This window comes from Hippocampus bargibanti, linkage group LG05, assembly GCF_051943395.1.
Source record: "Hippocampus bargibanti isolate YZ-2025 linkage group LG05, ASM5194339v1, whole genome shotgun sequence".
Classification (NCBI taxonomy): Eukaryota; Metazoa; Chordata; class Actinopteri; order Syngnathiformes; family Syngnathidae; genus Hippocampus; species Hippocampus bargibanti.
This window is the reverse complement of record NC_142738.1, coordinates 21,466,811-21,485,986: the sequence shown is the minus strand read 5'-3', so window position 1 is coordinate 21,485,986 and position 19,176 is coordinate 21,466,811. Positions and strand designations below refer to the sequence as shown.

General features: G+C 42.6%; 1 protein-coding gene across 4 annotated transcripts in view; it reads right to left on the bottom strand.

Annotated features, from left to right (window-relative positions):
• Positions 1-101: 101 nt before the first annotated feature.
• The window catches only part of LOC148898214 (USP6 N-terminal-like protein), a 30,612-nt gene continuing 11,537 nt past the window's right edge, over positions 102-19,176 (bottom strand). For 3 of the 4 annotated variants that reach the window (XM_088997292.1, XM_088997293.1, XM_088997291.1), the window contains 13 exons: positions 14,033-14,100; positions 13,744-13,829; positions 13,575-13,614; positions 13,399-13,479; positions 12,895-13,002; positions 12,678-12,787; positions 10,636-10,684; positions 8,389-8,509; positions 7,783-7,877; positions 7,545-7,610; positions 3,958-4,057; positions 1,558-1,710; positions 102-1,317 (listed from right to left, as the gene is read on the bottom strand). In XM_088997292.1, the coding sequence (XP_088853418.1) occupies positions 104-1,317; positions 1,558-1,710; positions 3,958-4,057; positions 7,545-7,610; positions 7,783-7,877; positions 8,389-8,509; positions 10,636-10,684; positions 12,678-12,787; positions 12,895-13,002; positions 13,399-13,479; positions 13,575-13,614; positions 13,744-13,829; positions 14,033-14,098 (2,289 nt within the window). In that variant the 5' untranslated portion in view covers positions 14,099-14,100 and the 3' untranslated portion in view covers positions 102-103. The remainder of the gene's footprint in view (positions 1,318-1,557; positions 1,711-3,957; positions 4,058-7,544; positions 7,611-7,782; positions 7,878-8,388; positions 8,510-10,635; positions 10,685-12,677; positions 12,788-12,894; positions 13,003-13,398; positions 13,480-13,574; positions 13,615-13,743; positions 13,830-14,032; positions 14,101-19,176) is intronic. The other variant, XM_088997290.1, reaches the window with a different exon arrangement.

The following is a 19,176-nucleotide window of genomic DNA, read 5'->3' as shown; positions in this document are numbered from 1 at the left end:
AATAAATGTTCAAACTGCTTATCATGGAGACCCACTGAATAGCTACTGGCCTTTTAGTCAAACGTCTTAAACTGGTATGCTCAGTCAATGTGTGAGTTCCACTTCAAAAGGTGATCGACTTTGGAAGTTGCAGTTGAGCAGGAGGAATCCTGCAAAAGTCAGGGCTGGATTGAACCTCCAGCATCCCCAACTGTCCCGAGAAACGGGGGTGACCCGGGGGAGACCTGGTGTATAGGAGTGGTGCCGGAAAGGCAGAACGGTCCCTGGGGCCTCGAGAGAAAGGCTTTGAGTATGCGGTGGAAGACGTGGCTCTGTGACAGCGCTGGGGAGAAATTCTGTCTGCAAAGTTGGGCGGAGGAGGAGGGATGATGATGGAGTCCTCCACCCAGTGATCCTCTCCTTCATATTCTGGTTCCTGAGGTAAACTTGGAAGAGCGCAATGCAAGGGCGGTAGAGGAGAAACTGATGGGGGGATAAAAATGGGGGGCGGAGGCAGTGGATAGTGAGCGGGGTCATAGTCTCTGTTCAAAGGATCTTCTTCAGGGGTGGACCCCAGCAACCTCTCTGGGCAGCGATCGTCGTCATCTGCTTCGGAAAGGTTGTCGTATTGGGAGGTGTTGGAAGGTCGCCTGTTGGCTGAAGATGCCGGAACATACAGGGACACGGGAAATTTGGTGGGTTTGGGGGGAGGGACCTTAAGAGAGGAAGATGTGAAGTCACGAGGCGAGGACACCAGCGACTTAGGGGGCACATCTGGACAAAGCTTTAAAGTTGCGACAGATAGGGGAGAAGACTGACTGAGGTTTTGCTCGTCTTCTGTAGAGTAAAACAATGGTGGAGGTGGAAGATCTGGAAGGTCCAATGTCTCTGTATGCATGCTAAAATCCTCCAAAGGAGGCGCTTCATAAGGTGGCGGCCAACTCATTGGCTCCTCTTGGGAATCTGGGGAGGCATACATTTTTTCTTCCTGTGCTTTTTCAGACACATGTTCTTTCACAATACTGACATGATTTACCACAGTAGAAGGTTTTGCTGGCTTGGGAGGTAATGGAGGTGCTCTACAAGGCATCAAGGTAGATGATGTCACTTTAGTGAGCAATTCAGTCAGGTCAGGTAATCGGAACGATGGTGTGCTTGACCTGCTGGTGCTTTTTGAATCCTGAGGCTTGACGTCCTGCGCCCTGATGCTCTCCCTATTAGATGGGCGGAAAGGTTGGTGATCACTCTTCATCTCAAGAGGCGATCCAGGCTGCAGAGGGAGTAGGAAAATTGGCCTCTCTTGACCGAGCGGCTTGTTTGGTAGCTCCTCTGACTTTGCTAAAAACAAAAATATGTCAGGCAGGGCATAAAAAAGGCCCTTCGATTTTCAAACTCCAATTTACAGTTAAGCATGGGACATGCATCATGATAATCAGGCCAAATTGCCATGTAAGTTAGCAAATTCTGAGATAGCTCTAAAAGACCTAGCTCAACAAGTTGGGGGTTACTTAAATTGATATCTCCCCGCCAATCTGTACTGACCACTGCTACATATATTAAGGTGGGAAAAGAATGTACCAGGAGGAGCTTGGTCCAACTTTTTACTGCGTAGCTCAGACATGGCTGCCTGGAGTTGCTCCACCACAATGTCATCTGGAAGAAGGAACGAACCAGCCAGCTGCTCCTGAAGAAACTCCCTCAGGTCCTCCAACTGAAACTTCAGCAAACGCTCTGATTGGACACAAAGAATAATGATATGTTGCACTTAAGTTAAAGTGGAGCTACAAATCAGATGCATTTGGATTATTTTGTTTAAATATGATGATGATGATGACGATGATCATTTTTATTATGACAGAGAGTAGACTTTGTGAAAAATTCTGTAAAAAAACCTTGAGCGTATTGTCATCTCTGCTAGCTTAGCTGTTGTTGTACAGTCAGGCCTCGGTTTACGAACACCTCGCCTTACGAAATGTTCAGTTTACGAACGTTAAATTTATGAAAATTAAACCTTGGCATAAGCACTACTTTTCGGGATACACATGGAGCGCCGCCCCACCACGGCTGGCGGAGTAATCTTCGGCGGAAGAACACCAAAGCACACGACCAAACAGCGCCCTACCTTTCCACGCCCCCTTTATCTGAATGCACACGTCGACCGTCTTCAACGATACTTTTGCTGTTATGGGACCGAAAAATACCCCACCACAGGCTCGTGTTCAGCCGAAGAAGACACAAAACAAAATTACAGTCGAGGAGAAGAAGGAGATCATTGAGAAACACGAACGAGGTGTGCGTTTGTCTGATTTAGCGGCCCGGTACCGATATGCTAATTCCACCATTGCTACCATCCTTCGCAACAAAGTTTTACACAAAGGCTTTATTTACTTGATGCTTTCACATGACTAATGACACTGAACTATCCCTTAGGGATTATTGGAAGGACCATTTGTGTATACAATGTGTATCATTGTGTTCAGCTGATAGAAAAGGCTTGGCATGATGTTACCCTTCGATGCTTGAAAGCAGCATGGAAGAATTTGTGGCCCGCATGCATCCTTGAGAGCGACTTTGAAGGATTTGACCCTCATGACTCCGTTGTTTTGGACGACATTTTTTTCATTGGACAGAACATGGGACTCGAAGTGGATGCAGATGACATCAAGGAGCTTGTTGCTGACGATAATGAGGGACTCAACACAGAGGATTTGATTTGCCTTCAAGACGACAAGCAGAAGCAAGCCATTCTGGAGTTGTCATCTGAGGGCGAGGAGGAGGAGATGGCTTCAGCATTAAGTGAGAGCATCAAGGCAATGTTGGCTAAGTGGAATGATGTGCAGGTTTTTATTGAACAGTTCCATCCAAAAAAACTGTGGCTATGAGAAACATCAACATGATGTTGTAAGACATCCTTGTAAGACCTTACAAGTCAGAAAGCAAGGTGTCAATTAAGTGCCATCAACGACCATCACAAATGTAAATAAAGTGACTTTATTATACAGTGCAGTGTATTTCTTTCATTACAATACAATAGCACATTTATTATACATAGAATAAGGTATGTTGCGTGTAGTTTTAAGGCTTATTTAGTTGAAAATTATATTTTATGGAGACCTGGGAACGGATTATTCTCATTTTAATGGTTTCCTATGGGAACTTTATTTTTGGGATACACACTTTTCACCTTACACACTCTGTCTGGGAACCAATTAAGTTCGTAAGCCAAGACCCCACTGTATTTCGAAGCAGCGCACGCATAGCAGAGAGCAGCGGACTTAAAGAGTTTGTTGTTTCTCTTTAATCGTAAGTAGGCTCAGATCTCCCTGGCAAGTGACACGCAGATTTGATGTGTCCCAGAGCTTGATCGTGGTGTGGAGTCGAGCAGGGCGTTTCGTCTTGCTGTGATGTCCGTCCGACGCCCGGCGTGATCCGGGCGTGCCTGTGCGGGTCTTTGCAAGTCTCTGAGTCTGTATGAGTCCGAGATGATTCTGACTCTCTCTGTCCCGCGACGGCTACTTTTATACCCATTTTCATGCGTGGAAAATGCGTCAGGCTGAGACGCACATCAAGGAGATCAAAAGGCTTGAAAGACTTCAAGGATGCGGTGCGCACCGGTGACGCCACAGACTATCGAGTGCATGCGTCAAATAATTGATTGTGAACCCTGCCATAGAGCAACAGACAATTCATTGTTGTGTTCAAGTTAGGAGTTTCACAACAGGTTTGTTTAAGTATCTACTGTGCCAAGGGGATGCTCAAACTGTAGAAAGAATCAATGATAAATCTGCCTGGGAATTTTCTTCACAGCCACCACTTGCATTACGTAAGCCATCCGGTGCGGAAGCAAGCCAAACAGAGGGATGCATCATGCAGAACTATAGTAACAACAGCCAATGCGAGTTCAAAAAGCTGTGTATCCTGTGTCCAACACATACAGAGACGAGTCACAGAAGGTGAGCCAATGGGTCTCCTACTCACTCTTGTGTAATTTCAGGGTTGTGTAAGCCATTGCAGTCAGCATCTTCTCCCCCTCCAGAATATAGATGTCCCATAAGCGTAGGGTTAGGGTGAAGGGGCTCTGTTGTGTAACAAGACAGGACAGAAACCATGTGATTAAAAACTATAATTTCATATGCTATGATAGGGCACTGCCGTCAATAATTTATAACAAATAATTTCATCAATAAAAATGTGCTCATTTTCCCGATTTTTGAATGTTCATTCCTTGACACAGTGGTTGATATGATATGAGTTGTGGTAAAGCAGGGCCCATTAGTAGTCTTGTGGTTCACATTGCCAAGTCACCAGCTGGGATATGTTACAGCAATGATTCTCAACAGATGAGTCGGGGTCTCAGAAGTTGGTCGCGGACCTATTTTGAATGAGTCGTAGACAGCTAGTAAAAAAAGTTGCATGTTCAGGGGTGGAGCTCCCCGAGTTCCCACATGGAATATATTGGGAAAGAAATGTTACTTCCTTGTGCATTAGCGACTGGTTTGCTCTCGAAACAAATACAGTGCGACTGCCGCTGGCTGGCGGATGTCATTGCTAACAATAAGCTTTGGGTGGCAGATCAAAATCAATTACTGTAAAACAAAGTTTTGAAAATACAGTAAAGTCTGGTTATATCGATATTCTCGGGCGTCAGGAAAAAATATTGATATAACCGGACAATCTATATATCCGATCCTGCGCCGAACTGCATTAAAAGGGGGCAATAAATAAGGGATCTTGGATATGGCATGTAATTTTCTCCTTGAGTTCATGGATTGCGTATCTAGCATGCTTTTATACTGTAGTAAAGTGAAAAATAAACGTATGCATTAAATAAAAACATCATTTATTATTTTCATAACGCACTCTTGCAATAGTGACTGAGTAGCACTCGACATTGTTCTATACACACAAGAGAAACCAGCATGTACATAATGTATGAAAAACAGTGATTATTGAAAGCGATAAAGATATCTGAATACAACACAATTAAATACATGTATGGAAAACAAAAACTGCAACGTTTACATTACTTACGTTGATAAAGTATTCTGCGGCATGTCGAACTCTTTCGCAATGGAGGATTTGCTTCTTGTAGGATTCTCCTCCACAGCCACTATTGCCTTGTACAGTGATACCTCGGTTCTCGACCATAATTCGTTCCAGGACCCTGTTCGAAAAGCGATTTTTTCGAACACCGAAACCATCTCTTTGCTCCTGTCACTTGCAAGTTGACAGCGGGGGCGCCTCTCCCGGCCGTTCTCCACCTGCTGTCAATTCTCTAATCACGGACACGGGGCATTTATACGGTTCGCGATCACCTCGCCAATGCCGGATGATTGACTCAACTCGCCACCGTACCTTGACTCTTCCTTCGATGCGCGAGTGTATCCGGTCCGAGGTATTTTTCCTGCGTCCCGTAAATTTATGTCATCTTCCGGGATTGTGTAATTTTGCACCCTCGTGTGCCATTTGCTTTTTGCCGTAGTAAGCGGGTCACCCCCTGCCTTCTTACTCGCTGTGTTTTCTTTTATTCGTGAATAAACATTCTGCTTGGCTAGTATACGTCTCTGCCGCCTGCTTTGGGATGCCAAACATTCCACTACGTTCCGACGAGTCAGCTTTGACAGCTACGGATGACTCGGCTGCAGCATGTTCTTTTCTCTTAAAATATCTATCCATTGACACTTGCTCTCACTCCCACAGCCACATCACTAGATTTAACAGACTCCTTATTCTTTAATATCGTACTGATTGTAGATTTCGCCATGCTGTATTCCCTCGCCAGATCAGACACTCGCACACCTCCTTCACATCTTGCGATTATTTCTTTCTTAAATGCAATAGTTGTACGCACTACTTTTCTTTTGTCACTTTTAGCAGCACTTACTTTCTTTGGAGGCATGATTAGGGCTAAAACTCTTCGTACACCTATATTAAATGCTAGAGCAAAACGCAGCACGTCCGCAAGCGACAACAGTTGGTCACGGAGAGAGTGATACACCCGTACGCCGCTCAGCACCCCACCTTCGCATACGCACTCACGCGTCGTATTGGCGTTCGAACACCGATTGGTGTTCGAACTACGAAGCAAGAATATCTCGAATATTTTGTTCGAACTCCGATTTGTTCGAACTGTGAGGCGTTCGAGAACCAAGGTACCACTGAACTTCGTTCCGATATCACAATTCTTACGTTTCCCCATGGTTGAAATTGGTATTGAACAACTGTATAAGAAGATTACAGTATGTTTCGGATGCTATTGCAGCAGTAATGAAAGATGTGAGATCTGCTACACCGTTTTTATAGTGCTCGAGGATGACACGGAAGCAGGTCACGTGTCTGGTCACGTGTCTGGGGGATCTTTAATATGGCATGTAATTTTATCCTTCTTTAATGACTACAGGTATTTTTCTAAAATTCAACCAATGCAACATCCTCACGCTTCAGCAGACAAAACCATAAACATTGTTGCAAAAAACGATTGCATTCATATATATATAACACTGCAACAACACAAACTGCAACGTTTACATTACTTATTCTGCAACATTTGAAAAAAAAAAATCTGCCATCTTCTTCTGCTTCCCATTTTCACCTTTAAACACAAAAGATTCAATATTGTTTAACATTTCTAAACAATGTGATGCATTTTCTCTTGACTTGAAGTAAGCTCGTAATTCCATAGCACGTTGCAACGCTTGTGTCTTCGTTGGAGGGTGTATGCAGTTGGTTCTTCATCCTCATTATCCTCGTCATTCTGGGAATCTTTTGGGGCCTATTTAGCTTGAATTTCTGCTGCGATGTATGCATCTGACGAGCTTCGGAATGTCGCAATTCATTATCAACTGCAAGATACGATGCAATGTCGGCGACTTTTAGCTTTTCAGCCAACACTGCAAGAGGAATGTGGTCTTCTCTATCCTCTTTATCCTCTTCATTAGCTGCAGATGTTTCTTCACTGCAGCGAGGTAACAATTCTTACGTTTTCCCATGGTTGAAATTGGTGTTGAACAACTGTATACTGTATAAGAAGACTACAGTATGTTTCAGATGCTATTGCAGCTCTGATACACAGTGCAAGACACGAAAGCTGGTCACGTGACCAACGGTGTGACCGATACAGATATCGCTAATGGTGGTACTGTATAGAAATCCTTAAGCAAATATCGATTCAGTTTTAGCTGCTTTTGTATCGATATAAGCAGAGCAAAATGGCTGGCGGGAGATGAAAAGGGCACCGCAATAATCGGATTATCGTAATAACCCGGTATCGTACTAAACGGAACTAGTTATACATAAAAGACTAGAAATTGGCCGGGAAAAGAAAATAGTTTCGTAATATGCAGTACTATCAATATAACCGATATCGATATAACGAGACTTTACTGTATCATGTAACACAGGCTATATTTAACCCCTTTAAAATGTTGTTCTTGGAGTAATGTGGGCCCTCCATTCATGGCAGAAGGAAACAGGTGAAGAATCACTGGCCTACAGAATGTTTGAAATTGATCACGGGCCAAGGCAAAGACAAAAAAAAACAGATGGAATGAGAAATCGACACTCACTCTGTCAATAAAGCACTGGAGGAACCACTTGGTGGTGTAAACCCCACATGACATCTGCTCCTTGTCCTGTGAAGTCCATGAGGAAAAGGTAGTCAAAACTTTCACAGTCCAAATGAATCTATCAAAACCTTGAAAAAAACAAAAGCACTGGCGCAAGCCCTTGTAAGCTGTCTCTTGGTCCTTCAACGTTGAGAGAAAGAGGCAAACAGACGATTGATCTGAATGTGCTGCCACTCACCAGGTGCTTCCTCAGTTTAGGCAGCATTTTGGAGAGTATCCGCTCATGGTGGGCCTGGAAACGCTGCAGTTTGGGAAATCCCGGAATGAAGAAACCTAGCTCAGTGGAAAAACATGCATCAGAAGACCATACATGGTGGCTGGGAGAGACATAGTATTTTAAATTAAATAATCAGACACTCACTGCACTGAAGAATTCGGATATATTCTGAACATATTTGTTTCCATAGGGTGAAAACCTAAAGCTACTGTAAACTCTTGTGCAAAGTATTGGAGCAACGCATTTAGAAAATTTCCGGACTTAAAAAAAAATCAGCTGTGACAGACTTGAGGTCACCTGTGACACCAATAAGGAAAAATACTGTATATTAAACATTTGGGTGAGGAAAAATGAAAAATAAATAACTATAAATTAGATTCGACTTCGTCCTGTGTACGTACAGAGGGTCAGAAGTTACGGTCTTACACGACCAGATGTGATCTATATTTTAATTTTGAAATACAGTCTTGCGTTTCAATATTGAGGAAATGTTTTCACGTATATTGTAAATACAAAAACGGTAATGCTGGTCCAGTCATTTTTCAGTGGGAATTTGTGTTGTCTCACCGTGCATGGCATGTTTGTTGTTGGTGAGCAGTTGGGAGAGAGCCCAGAAGGCGTCCTCCTCATTCAGGTACATAAGCAGGATAGCAGCGATCTGACTCATCCCCTGACAGTAGCTCACTTCCTGGGAACGGGGCGGAAGTGACAGTTCAACTATACTGGCAAATAAGAGGAATAATTCATAATTTATCAGAGCAAGCATAAGAGCTACAGATAGGGTTTTAAGGGCATACTGAATGCAAGAAGTGGACTTGTGGGTTTTTTGCCCCCCACACAGACCTCCTCCGTGTGCTGTAGTCATATTATAAACATTTACACCAGGGTTGTTCAAATATTTACTGTTGAGTTAACACTTCCTGAACTGTCATGTTTTCATCTTGAATTTCTACCATTTGAACCAACATGAAGGAAACTGCCCTTGTCCATATTTGGGCAGAGGAATCGCCCATTCACAGTACCCTTGAAAGGATAAAAGTAAATGTGATTGCACTGAGGTTACACAGCATTCTTCAAATTCTTCTCTGCTGTCACATAGGCAAAAGGACCCACTCTCATCATCACCACCCCCACCCCCCCTCCTCACCAAGAGAACCCTTCTTCCCATTTTCGCTCCTGTGCTCTCCCACTGACCCACTTTCTTTTGAGCAGTTTGTCAGTGGAGGGAAACCGGGAAAAGCGAATTAGCACATGCCCATTTCCTATAGCTCAAACGTCTCTTCCACACAGGAACTACAAACACATCCATATCAGGGGAAAATAAGAAAAACAGCACTAGATGGTATTTTGTGGTTGTGACCTGTAATGTGTTTTTACAAAGATTTTGATGTTTGATGGATATTTGATATACTACTTCAAATAACAGCCAGCTTTGCATAACACACACACTATCTATATATTGCACCGGTGTACAAGGCGCACCCAAAAGCCTACATTTTCTTCAAAAGCTGACCCTGCACCTTATCCACAGGTGCTCCTTATATGTCAAGTAATATTGAGCCACAACAGGTCTCGCAACTCCTGTCAGCAGCCACTGACTTCATTTCCCCCTGTAGAAGAAGTAGTGCGTAACCTCAACTGCAGCGCCTCATAATGTGGTGTGCCTTATATATTTATTTATTATACAGACGCTCCCCAACTTTCGAACAGGCCTCGTAAGGTGAATTTGTTCGTAAGTGGCTTCAGTGCTATATTTTGTATGGAATGTATGCCTAAGGCTTATATGAGTATGTTTAAGGTTTATATAAGTATGTTTAAGGCTTGTACGTATCAGTAACCTGTATTGGTCTGTACTGATAAATAAACATTGAATACAATATATGCTCTCTAAAGATATACACGTACAACTGGAGAGAATACTACATATGTTAGAGAAAGAGCTCTCTCACAGCGCCTCACCTCAGTATTAGCAGCGGAAAGAAGCACTAGTCGGAAAAAGGCACGCAATACCAAATCTCACTTCCAGCATCTCCATCTGAATATTTTTCGGCATACCTGCAAAAATGTTCGTATGTACCGTTGTTCGTAACTCGAATGTTCGTAAGTAGGGGAGTGTCAGTATTTGGAAAACTTTTTTCATTCATTGAAGGTGCACCTTATAGTCCATATGGTAGTCTGATTCATTTGTATCTCGTTGAATTTATTTGTTAATTGTTCACATATTGTTCATATGTTTAAAATACTTGAGAATAATAGCGACATAGTACAGGTATTTGTATGCTGTATGAAAAACATGCAGTGATAAAAAAAATCCAGTCCACGAAAGGAATTACAATGTATCAACACATCTGTTTCTAAGATTCAGTTAATACATATTCTTCATTTGTATTCAGTCTGTACATAAACGGCCTTGAGCAAATTGCCTACCTGTTGTGCCATCTAGTTCATTTGCATTGACATGCCATATGGATCACATGAAGCCGAAGAAGAGTTTGGTGTAAATGAGTCATGCATGCATATTCCATTGATTGTTGCATTGTATTTACTTTATTCTATATATTTTGAAGTCAAACCCAAAAGTCACATATTGCACCAAAAGGTCACTAACCCAACAAAAAGAGATGATGGTTCTTTTTTGCAATACTCGTGCTATTTGTAACTGCATGTTTTGTACATATTTATTTGTAAATCATAGTCATGATTTGTAACTGCAGCACCACTGAGGTTTTTTTTGCCTCTGTCGCAATGCACGTGAGACTGCATTATGGGATGTCATGCATTTGAAAACATGGAGGCTGATCCACTTTATCTTACCGTGTTGTAGACAGAGTAGGCTGCTAGTACATGAAAGAGTGCCTGTTGCCTGAAACATGGAGCATGGACACCAACAATTACTGTGAGAAACAAGAATACTTTGCAAATATTCATTCATTCATTCATGTTCTGGAGCCTATGCCAACTGTCTTCGGGCAGTAGGCGGGGACACCCTGAACCGGTAACCAGCCAATCGCAGGGCACACAGAAACAAACAACCATTCGCGTTCACAGCTAGGATCATTTTGAACTGTTCAAACAGCCCACCATGCATGTTTTTGGAATCCATCCATTCATTATCTGTACCGCTTTTCGAGATTAGGGTCGAGGGGGGTGCTGGAGCCTATCCCAGCCGTCTTCGGGCATAAGGCGGGAGACACCCTCAATTGGTTGCCAGCCAATCGCAGGGCCCACAGAGACAAAGAACCAATCACGCTCACATTCAGACTAAGGGAAAATTTTGAGTGTTCAATCATCCTGCCACGCATGTTTTTGGAATGTAGGAGGAAACCAGGGGACCCGGAGAAAACCAGTGCGGGCCCAGGGAGAACATGCAAAGTCCACAATGGGAAGGCGGACCGGGTCTTGAACTCACGACCTATGCACTGTGAAGTGTTAACTACTCGACGACCGGGTCAGTCTGAATAAATAAATGTAAGAAAAAAAATGTACTTTGATCCGCTCCTCTTTCATCTATAACTGCTTCAGACAACAACGAGGATGCAGAAAAGTAGTTATGATATTTTTTTCTCAATGAAATGTCACAAAAAGTACTAATTTTAGTGAAAGTTTTTACATGATGAGGGATAATCCATCAAAGAATACAAAAGATACGTAGGTAATCAGTTTATGCCATATACATGTATAGTTCTAGTTGTACCATGCAGACTACTATTATCGGGGAGAACTTCCCCTTCCTTATCTGTTTTTTCAGTTCATTCAGACAAAAAGGACCGAGAGAGGTGATCCGGGCTGAATCAATCCATCTCTTTCTTAGAGATCATCAACTCCACTAACTCAACCTCATTAGGATAAGCAATTGATGTATGTATTGTGGTTTTTGCTCTGCACAGGTCAAGGTACAAAAAGTGTGAACGTGTACGTGTGTGTGGGTATGCAAACACGTGTGTGGAGTTCACAAATACGATGCGACCAGCAGAGGATATCTCCCCTCCAGAGCCCCATAAAATATACACATCTCACAGACATTGACTGAGAGACAGGAAAGGAGCTTTAAATAGTGGCCGGTATTCGCGCGCACATGTGTAGAGGTGTCTATGCATACTTGTGTGCCTGCATATGTGTGCAGGTTTGTGCGTGTGGAAGTGGCTGGCCGTGTGTGGGCGGAAGAGCTGTTGATTTGTAGGGAAAGAGTGGGCAACAAAGCAGGATGGAGCTGTTTTTGTCTCAGGCGGTCTCAACTGTGAGGGAGAACAGTGTGACGGTGGTCTCACAAACAAAAACGACCAAGCAAATGACAAAAGCCATGTGTAAAAGCTTGACATGAAATCTCAAGCGTTTAAAGTTTTCCACCCTGCCCAAGTCAATAAGATGTCAAATTATGAACGAACCAGTTAGACATGTGACCGTTCTGGATGAGGACTTTTGTGAATATATGTCATATCCTGTGGGGCTTTGTGCACGGACAGGAAGGCTAATAAAATAGAGAGAGGAGGAAACTGGTGCTTTAGTTCGTGTGTGTGTGCCTGTGTGTGTTGGGAGATGCCCAACACACACACACACACAATCCAAAGGTTACACCCCAAACGGACACCAGCATGAACGAACCAGAACTTTTGATGTGGAAGGAAACACGAACAAGAACTCTGCAAGGCATAACCAAAGACATTTTTGATGAACATTTTTAGCTCTGTCACCCCCTTTGCAAGGACATTTAAAAAAAAAGTCGTCATGTCATGACGTAAATGTGCAGATTTTCATTGTGCCCGAACAGCTCTGTTTCCCTAATTTGAGACAAACAAAACTTTTTGACGGTTCAAATAAAAAAAGGTTCCTCAGAACCTCGTGAACGAAAGACTCACATGATTCCAAAACGTTCCATGAACATAATGTGATTCCGGAAGGTTCTGTTGACATCCAAGTCAATCTGTTTGATCTCTGTGGAGAAGTTGCGAGCCTGTAGTTTCATTTTCTAAAAATAATAATAATAATAATAAATACAAAATAAAAAATAACAATGCCATAGGACAGGTTGGTGGCAGCGAATGCATGACTGATTGACTATAGTATCATTAATACCTCATATTTTCCTATGTTGTCCTTTTTCACCTTCTCTATGTCCAAAAGTAAGGCCCAGGCCTGCCCTCTTAGCTGCAGGGGGATGCCTTTATAAACACGCTTCACTAACTGAAACACACAAAAACAGTGACAAACACAAGCAAGAATATCTGAACGTGAGAGAAAAGTGTGGCTCAAATAGAAAGCCCTGCAAATCAGCTTCAGATAATTATGGATAAGACAATTAGACAAAAATGATTAAACATTCAATGTCTGACAAGTGCAGAAGCCAGCAGGCTTGGTCGTCATGGTAAATGAGAAATAGTTCTCAGCTGACCGACCTAGTTAAATCAATCGAATGAGAGATAAACTGATTTTACACGTAGCGTATTAATCCTCACTAATGCTCATGCACAACAATATTAAAAGTATGTTTGCAATTTGCACTAGGAGTAGTTGAAGAAAGTCTAGCGTTTCTGAACAACCGAATAAAATGAATGGCATTTTCAAAGTAAGAAAAAGCACCTTGTCACTGTTCTTATACTTGCTCCAGTTCTTCACCATCTTTAGCCACTTCTCGACACGCTCAATCTCCAGCTGTTTTTGCTAGGGTTAGAAAATATGGACAATTCAAAAATACCAGAACAGACAGTATGGATAGTGGCTAATGCAGCGGCACAATGGTCGATATCAATACATACCTTTTCTTCAAGAATGCTGGGTGTTGGTAACTCTTTCTCACTTAAACACAGATCAAGACATAAAGAACATTACAATATCCACTGTTGGTGGCATGAATTAACAAGACACCTCAGTGGGAAAACAGGAATTCGCTGCAAGGAAAAGGTAAATTTCAGATGGTTAACTTACTGCAGGAAGCCAAAGCGGTCCATCACTTTATAGATGCTGTAGTCAGCATCCTCCCAAGGGTCAATCGTGACACCCTCTTGCCTGCCCTGAAACCAAAACATGTTTAAACATGAAAAGAAAAAGTTGTTGTTGAAGTAAAAGGCTACCATGCCAAAGAAACCTATACAGTATTTTTAAATCCATTACAACCCAACTTGGGGTTCACTGCCACTAAATCTTCAAGTTCAACATTGCATGAAATTGCCAACATAGTTAGATTCAGCAGTTTATGTGCTTGTGTTTTTCTCACCTTGTCATATTTGGAAATTATGTCAGCACGTTCCTCTGCTATCAGCGTGTCTATGTCCTTCTTCATGGCTATAACAAAAGAAACGGGGGCAAAAACGTTATTTTGAATACCAGAGAATACCAATCATCCATCATCTTGCTAACAAATCAACAGAGAAATAGTTACATGTCAAAGAAAACAAGTAGCTGAACCCTCAGCTACGCTTTGAAACGTTCTTGATCATCATATCCAACTAATATCCAAGTAAAAGTGCCATGAACATTCTCTTCGACACGCTGCATGTAGACAATGTAGTGGTCTCTACAACTAAACATTATGAATATTACTCTTCTTTCTGGAAATACAGGAATACGAGGAATACTTTCACTGATGTTTACCGGCATGTGTTACTGGCTACGACCTGCCAATCTGCATGTTGCAAAGGAACAGGTGTCAACACACCTGTCAAACACACAAGTACTTTTACACATAGCTATGAACCACATGAACATAATGCACTTCCTGCAACACAAAAGTTCATCATCAAAGTGGGCACTGAACACATACAATGTAACTGTAAAGTGACCTTGAGAGTTTTGAAAGGCGCTTAAAAATGAAATGTATTATTATTATTATTATTATTATTATGTTCATGGTGGTCAGGCTGTACAAGTCTCGAGAGCTGGACACTTACAGCAGACACAGAGCGCAGGATCAAGGCGTTTGAGCATAAGAGCTACAGAAGGATGCTCAATATATCTTACAGGGAACACCAGACAAATGACTACGTCAGACAGCTCGTCACCACCCTTTCTGGAGAACAAGAGCCTGTACTCTCAATGGTGAAACGTCGTAAAATGGCCTGGTTTGGCCACGTTATAAGGCATACCTCACTATCCAAAACCATCCTGGAGGGGACAGTGGAAGGGAAGCGGAGAAGAAGAAGACAGAGGAAGTGCTGGATGGACAACATTAAGGAATGGACAGGCTGCAGCTTCCACACCCTGCTACGAACTGCTGAAGACTGAGAGCGCTGGAGATCTCTGACTGCCCAGACGTCCATCATGGCACCCCTACGGCCTTCTAGGCCATGGGATGAGTGAGTGAGTGAGTGAGTGAGTGAGTGAGTGAGTGAGTGAGTGAGTGAGTGAGTGAGTGAGTGAGTGAGTGAGTGAGTGAGGTGGCCAAATCTTCTTTTCCTTTGGGCTTTTCCCCTCTATCCCGGTTTTGTGCATCTTCTTCTCTCACACCAGCTACCTTCATGTCCTCTTTGACCACATACATAAACCTCCTCTTCGGTCTTCCTCTCGGTCTCCTGCCTGGCAGTTCAAGGATCAGCATCCTTCTCCCGATATAGTCACTCTCTCTCCTCTGGACATGTCCAAACCATCTCAGTCGGGCCTCTCTGACTTTCTCTGCAAAGTCCTTAATATGAGTTGTCCCTCTAATGCAGTGATTTTCAACCACTGTGCCGCGGCACACTAGTGTGCCGTGAGAGATCGTCAGGTGTGCCGCGAGAAATTATCCAATGCCCCTTTTTCAAATTAATTTTTTTACAAACATTTATTAATCATTTTCTGACAATATTATTTCATTGTCCTGTGTCCGTGCTGAAAAGACTGGGTAATTTCATATTCGTCCGTGTGGCAACACGTCACTGATTGCCTCTTTCCTGTGAGATGGTTCGTGGTGTGCCACAAAAAAATTCCAATGTAAAAAACGTGCCCTGGTTCAAAAAAGGTTGAAAAACACTGCTCTAATCAGAATCAGAATCAGAATCATCTTTATTGCCAAGTATGTAGAACACACAAGGAATTTGTTTCCGGTAGAACACACTGCACTAGTATCGTTGTCAAAAAAACTGCTAAGTGGCACTATACAGTTCCATTTTGGCTACTGTTGAAAGAGTTCAAAGAGTTAATGGCTTGGGGGAAGAAGCTGTTTAAATGTCTGCTGGATTTGGTGCGCATGGATCGGTAGCGCCTGCCTGAGGGGAGTAGCTGGAAAAGGTGGTGGGCAGGGTGCGGAGGGTCCAGTAGGATTTTCCGCGCCCTAGTTTGGATTCTTGCAGTGTGCAAGTCCTCGAGAGTGGGTAGGGCGGTGCCAATGATTTTTTCCGCCGTCCTAACTGTCCGTTGAAGTCGGATTTTGTCCATTTTTGTGGCGGCCCCGAACCAAACCGTGATGGAAGAACACAGGACGGATTCGATGACAGCCGTGTAGAAATGTTGCAGCACCTCCTGTGGCAGGCCATGCTTCTTTAGCAGCCTCAGGAAATACATTCTCTGTTGGGCCTTTTTCAGGATAGAGTTGGTGTTGACCTCCCACTTCATGTCCTGGGAGACTGTGATTCCCAGGAACTTGAAGGTCTCAACGGTTGACACCAGGCAGTTGGATAGTGTGAGGGGTCGCTGTGGTGATGGATGTTTCCTGAAGTCCACGATCATCTCAACTGTCTTGAGCGTGTTCAGCTCCAGGTTGTGACGGCTGCACCAGAGCTCCAGCTGCTCCACTTGCTCCACTTGCTCCACTCATTCCTGATCCTATCCAACCTGGTCACTCCCAAAGAGAACCTCAACATCTTCAGCTCTGCGACCTCCAGCTCTGCTTCCTGTCTTTTCTTCAGTGGAACTGTCTCCAGTCCAAACATCATGGCTGGTCTCACCACTGTTTTATACACTTTTCCTTTCATCCTAGCTGAAACCCTTCTATCACACATCACACCGGACATTTTTCTCCAGCCGCTCCAGCCTGCCTGGACACGCTTCTTCATGGTGGCCAAATAAAGGCGTTGAAAAAGAACATGGGATGAAGGAGTACGTAGCAAGAGGCGACCGTGATTTTAACGGCCACGGAAGAAACTGTTGTACAAAACAGCTGACCCTCTTGTCAAACAGGTGGGCAGTTTTCCAAGATGACTGTGCGTGCGTGCGTGCGTGCGTGCTGCTATGAAGCAGGTGCAGAAAAAGTAAAAGGTGAACTATAGCAGGGGTGGGCAGATTATGGTCTGGGGACCGTTCTCAAATTAATTATCAAGAGTACACTACTCCTATTTGTTGCATTAATCCAGTCTTTTTTGATTCTTGGTTTTGTGATGGGCTGAAAGATATTTCATACAGTTTTTATTAATAAATTAATTTTTAAAAGTCCTCATTAAATTATCCTTTTACGATTTGATTATTGTATTGAACCTGGACTCACCCCACTCATCCATTTTAAAATACGTATATTTATATTTGATAGTTGACAATTATTTATATACTTTTTCTCTTCACTTTTCATAATGTTGCTTGCTGCTGTAAATTAGTAAATTCTCCTTTGTGTGATGAATGAAGGTTTTGTTATTGTCACTACTTTGTTACAAGTTGTCCAACCATCCATCAGTTTCCCAGAACACTTTATCGTCATTAGGGATGGGGGGGGGGGGTTCTGGAGCCCATCCCAGGGATTCCCAGCCATCTTTGGGCACTAGGCGGGGGACACCCTGAATTGGTTGCCAGCCAATCGCAGGGCACACAGAGACAAACAACGGTTTTAACATGTTCCCATTAAAAATTAACAAAAAAATTAAACTTATTTGTATTAATAATATTTGCCATTCATAACATTGCCTCGACAATAAAGAAATATTCTATGATTGCAAAAGTATCATCGTGGAATCCCCCCCACCCCCAATTTCTATTGTCTTCAAAGTCAAGGTCAGCTTTATTGTCAAATATGCTAATATGCATGACATACAGCACAGATGAAATTACTGTCCTCTTTGACCCAGCTTGCAAGCCAAGGCAATGAGGGGTGTACATTTAAATCTTTATCGTGTATCTGGAATGTATCATCTATATATTTGTTATACTTTACAGAGTCTTTCAAGATGGATGACAATGTTAAACGTGCTGCAATGTGCACAAGGCCATCATACATACAAATGATTTACATACACCATACTAATGGCAAGATTTGTGAGAATAAGCAACAACAGAAGCTGTTTTCATCCAATTCTAAAGATGATATGAAGATATGATCAACGCTGTGTAATTTATGTGGTTTCCATGGACTGTTTTGAGTCACCACATAGGTTGAAGCACTTTACTTCCTGGGTTGGGTCTTCTGACTATAGATAGTATTGTGTTGGGGTCAGGAAGAAAAGGAAACCACTGATTGCCACTCCTTCAAAAACAGGTTGAACAAGAACTGCACAATGTGTGAAACAAAACCTTCCAGCTGAATATAGCCTCAAATTACCACTTCATATTTTTGTTTTTGCTATTTTGCCTGTACTGCTGAAACGCATTTCAAACTTCCAGATGTTGAAATGCCGAGACTTAAGACTAACTTCTGTTTGAAGAACATTGTGTCAGACAGGAGGAACCACACTAGAAGTAGCGCACAGAGTAGAATATGAAGCATCACACCTGGAATTGTAATGGCAGTGCATTGCAACTAAGATACATTTTTAACTAGCACACAAACCTGTAAATGTCAGGAAAAAAATATTTGTGGACATCAAAAGCAAGTGAGGTGAATTACATGATAGAGGATAGAAATAAGGAAGTCCTGCGTGTTTTTGAAAGGAATGTAAGGAATTTGAATATCCAAGCATTAAGTGTTCACTGTTAACTAAATGGTGACAATGTGGTTGCGTCAAGGCCAGGACTGAGACAGCGGTATGAGTGACATCATGTCCTGTTATGACATCATGTCCAAATCTAACTTGTTCTCAGTGCATATCTATTACCACAAACAGTATCCAAAGTATTCTGAAGTCTGACTCATGATGTTGTTTAAAGACAACATGTGGAACAAAAAAAGCTAGGAAACTTTTACTGTTGACCTTAGAGTAGGTGTTTTGGCTCGCAGTTGCCAAAATGTTTTTATTCGATTAATTGAATAAAATGACGGATTCTTTGAGTAAATGGTATTGCTTGAAGAGTACTGAGAATGTTCTCATATATGTTGTTTTGTTGTCGTGCACAACATTTTGCACCGGACTCAGTTAAAATCAATAAAATTGTTGTGCTTAGTCCTAGCAACTGGGCTATTAATGCCATCGTGGCATCTCAAAAATGCTTCCTCTTTAAGGAGAAAGCTAATGCTCTTAAACAGAAGACACACAGAGAGAGAGAGAGAGAGAGAGAGAGAGAGAGAGAGAGAGAGAGAGAGAGAGA